Below are 3,041 nucleotides of genomic sequence, written 5' to 3'. Positions count from 1 at the left end.
TCCCAGGGATGGGGCCTCCACCCCCTCTCTGGGCAACCCCTGCCAGGGTTTCACCACCCTCACTGGAAAGAATTTCTTCCTTAGATCCAGTCTAAACCTCCCCTGCTTCAGTTTAAAGCCATCCCCCCTTGTCCTGTCCCAGCTGGCCCTGCTAAAAAGCTTGTCCCCCCCTTTCCTCTGGGCCCCCTTGAAGCCCTGACCGGCCGCACTCAGCTCTGCCCGCAGCCTTCTCTTCTCCAGGCTGAACACCCCCAACTCTCCCAGCCTGGCCTCAGAGCAGAGGGGCTCCAGCCCTCGGAGCATTTTAGTAGCCCTCCCCTGGCCCCGCTCCAACAGGTCCATGTCCTCCTTGTGCTGAGGGCTCCCGAGCTGGACGCAGGGCTCCAGGGGAGGTCTCCCCAGAGCAGAGCAGAGGGGCAGAGTTGCAGGGAGCCTGAAGGAAAAAGGTGCGAGCAGCACGGACCTGCTGGGGCACCGCAATCCACCCGTGAATTGCCCCTAATAAGGGAGAGCACCCATCCTGTTACGCAGCTCCACGCTAGCGACTGCAAACGGCGCCTCATTACGCTCCACCGGCTGCTGGCGCGTGGGCACGCACCGTCGGGGCAGGACCTGGGGGCAGGACCCTGGGGGGCAGCAGGGCTGTGGCCAGGGGGGAAGCCAGGCGCTGGCCCAGCCCGCGGGTTTGGGGCGGCCAGCGCGGGGGCCGAGCATCGAAAGCCTCACCCTGGGCTGCTGCAGCGAAGGGGATTCCTCCGGATCCATCCCGCCGGGCGTGCGTGCCTGGATGGCTGCCGGGCACCGTCCCCCGCCTCTCCTGTAATTATAAAGGCCATCAGCACTGCTTGGTCTTAAATGAAAAGCGATGCCTCTCTGTCAAATTTTGGGCGTTGAGGTCTGAGGCACCTGCTAATGCTTTAATTTAGCCGTTCCCCAGGGCACAGGCAGCCAAACCCCGTCCCGGAGAAAGCCAAAAGGGGAGCTGGGCAGGGATCACTAGGAGGCTGCCTGCTCCATCACCGAAAATAGCTGCGCGTGGAGGATGCTCCGGCCCCAGCTCGCTCCAGCCCCAGCACGCTCGCCTGGGCTCGGCTTTGGCACGCCTGGGAGGCAGGGCAGGAGGGGCAAGCGCAGAAGCCGAGGTGGGGGGCGACATCCCTGTCCCCTGCTGGCCCTCAGCCGGGGGGAGAGGCTTTGCAGATGGCCCCACGGTGGCACAGCCGATAGGGACCACGCGTGATCTTTTGTTTGCCCGGTAGGGAGCTGTGTTCCGACAGGGAGCTGTGGTTACAGCCCTGGCCAGCTCCCCTTTCCTCCTGCCTTTAGCTGGGCCACACAGTTTTTTAGGTTCCTACAAACAACAAGCGGCCCCTGCCTCAGCTCCCTCCTCTGCATAATGGGAATAATATTTACCAACCCCAACATGTGAACGTGAAGGGTATGTAGCAAGCCTCGGAGGGAAAGCATTCAGTTCAAAGGCACTTATAATAATAGATATTATCTTTACAGCACGGCTATAATTACAGCAAAGTATAGTCTGTCTGGAGGAACTGAAGAAAAGCTTTCACATCTTGGTGTTATTTCGTGCTTTAAAGGCGCTCGCCACTCCATTAATGTTTTGCAATCTTAGCAAGAGCAACTTTGCAAATGCTTTGGGGTCTTTTTTTATTGTTATTAGTATGAAAATCAGGAGAGGCTTTGTTAAGGTGCCCAAACAAGATCACCAGTGATCCCGTAGCCCGTCATTATCGGCTTATCTGGCACAGTGAGTCACCTAAGAGCTGAACTCTTACGGAGCTTATCCCATCTGCTTGAATAAATACTGCGTCCAAAAGGGCTGCGTTAGAGGAACCCAAAGGCTGCCAAATCCAGCACTGAAGGCCACGCTCACCACTTCAGCTCCGCCACTTCCCCACCTCCCCAGCCCATTCCGCACCCGTATCGCGCTACTCTTCCACGCCACAGCCACCGTCTGCGTTTTCTTTTTGGGTGGGAGCAATGTGACAGCCCCCAAGCCCTCGGTGAAGCAGTGGCGGCAGGGACCAGGCAGTCCTGCTCTGAACGCACAGAGCCAGCAGAAGCTGTAGGGGAATAAGAGCTGGAAAAAGATCCCGAGTGCCAGTTCCTGGACACCCACAGCACACAGGCACTCCGAGGCACCGGGGCAGAGTGGAGCTGTGCTCCCCCTTACTGGGCAGCGCTGCTGGGGACTGGGGACCTCTGGTTTTTCAAAGGCTTAATGCTTGGCTGAAGGCAGCACTTTTCTCCACCCCCCAAATTTCAAGCACAGGCTCTCATTAAACACCCAATTTACAGACAAGCTCTGACACAGGCAAAACATTGGCTTGTCATTCCTTAGAAGCACCTAAACCACTCTGGATTATCCTTTTTTCCATGAATTCCCAGCCATGAATACTGGCAAACCCTCTCTGCTGCAGTCCCAGCCCAGTTAACCGAGCAGCACCTGGCTTTGGCCAACCGGTCCCTGAGCCACGTTTCAGTTTAACAGGACCCTTCGCTTTTGGACAGGCTTCCTCCTTGGTTTGGTAGCCATGGGGTTTGGCCTTCCCTGTCTGGGCAACCAAGACATTACATCACACCGAGAGCATGCCAGATGCGGCCACTGCAGCATCTTGTATCGGTTTAGGAGTGAGGCAGAGTCACTTCCAGGGAAATTCTTGTCTGTCTCTTCCTTCTCCACCTCATTTTATTTCTCCTCCTCTTTCCTGCTTGCAGCTGGGAGTACTACGTGAACGATGCCCCACGGATAGTCTTGAACAAGCTGGAGAGCTGCGGTTACCGGGTGGTGAGCATGACAGGCGTGGGCCAGACCTTGGTGTGGTGCCTCCACAAGGAATAGCGAGGAAGACTTCTGCGTGCCACCTGGACGAGGTCCTGCTGGGGATCATCCCACGCAGGACTGACAGCAAACTTTTCCCCTTAATTCCTTTCTGTCCCAGACTCCAGGCACTTGGGTACGGGGGGAGGAGAGGTACAGAGGCAAAGCGTGACCCAATGGAAGCTTGCCCCCCTCCCCGCCC

General features: G+C 57.4%; 1 protein-coding gene across 1 annotated transcript in view; it reads right to left on the bottom strand.

The window, feature by feature from the left end:
• Nucleotides 1-2,609, bottom strand: part of RMDN3 (regulator of microtubule dynamics 3) — a 61,813-nt gene extending 59,204 nt beyond the window's left edge. The window contains exons 1-2 of the mRNA XM_035898533.1: nt 2,601-2,609; nt 2,465-2,485 (exon numbers count right to left, since the gene is read on the bottom strand). Of these exons, the coding sequence (XP_035754426.1) occupies nt 2,465-2,485; nt 2,601-2,609 (30 nt within the window). The remainder of the gene's footprint in view (nt 1-2,464; nt 2,486-2,600) is intronic.
• Nucleotides 2,610-3,041: the final 432 nt, after the last annotated feature.

Source organism: Egretta garzetta, unplaced genomic scaffold (assembly GCF_000687185.1).
Source record: "Egretta garzetta isolate BGI_Z169 unplaced genomic scaffold, ASM68718v1 scaffold687, whole genome shotgun sequence".
Taxonomy (NCBI): Eukaryota; Metazoa; Chordata; class Aves; order Pelecaniformes; family Ardeidae; genus Egretta; species Egretta garzetta.
This window is presented reverse-complemented; position numbering and strand designations above follow the sequence as displayed.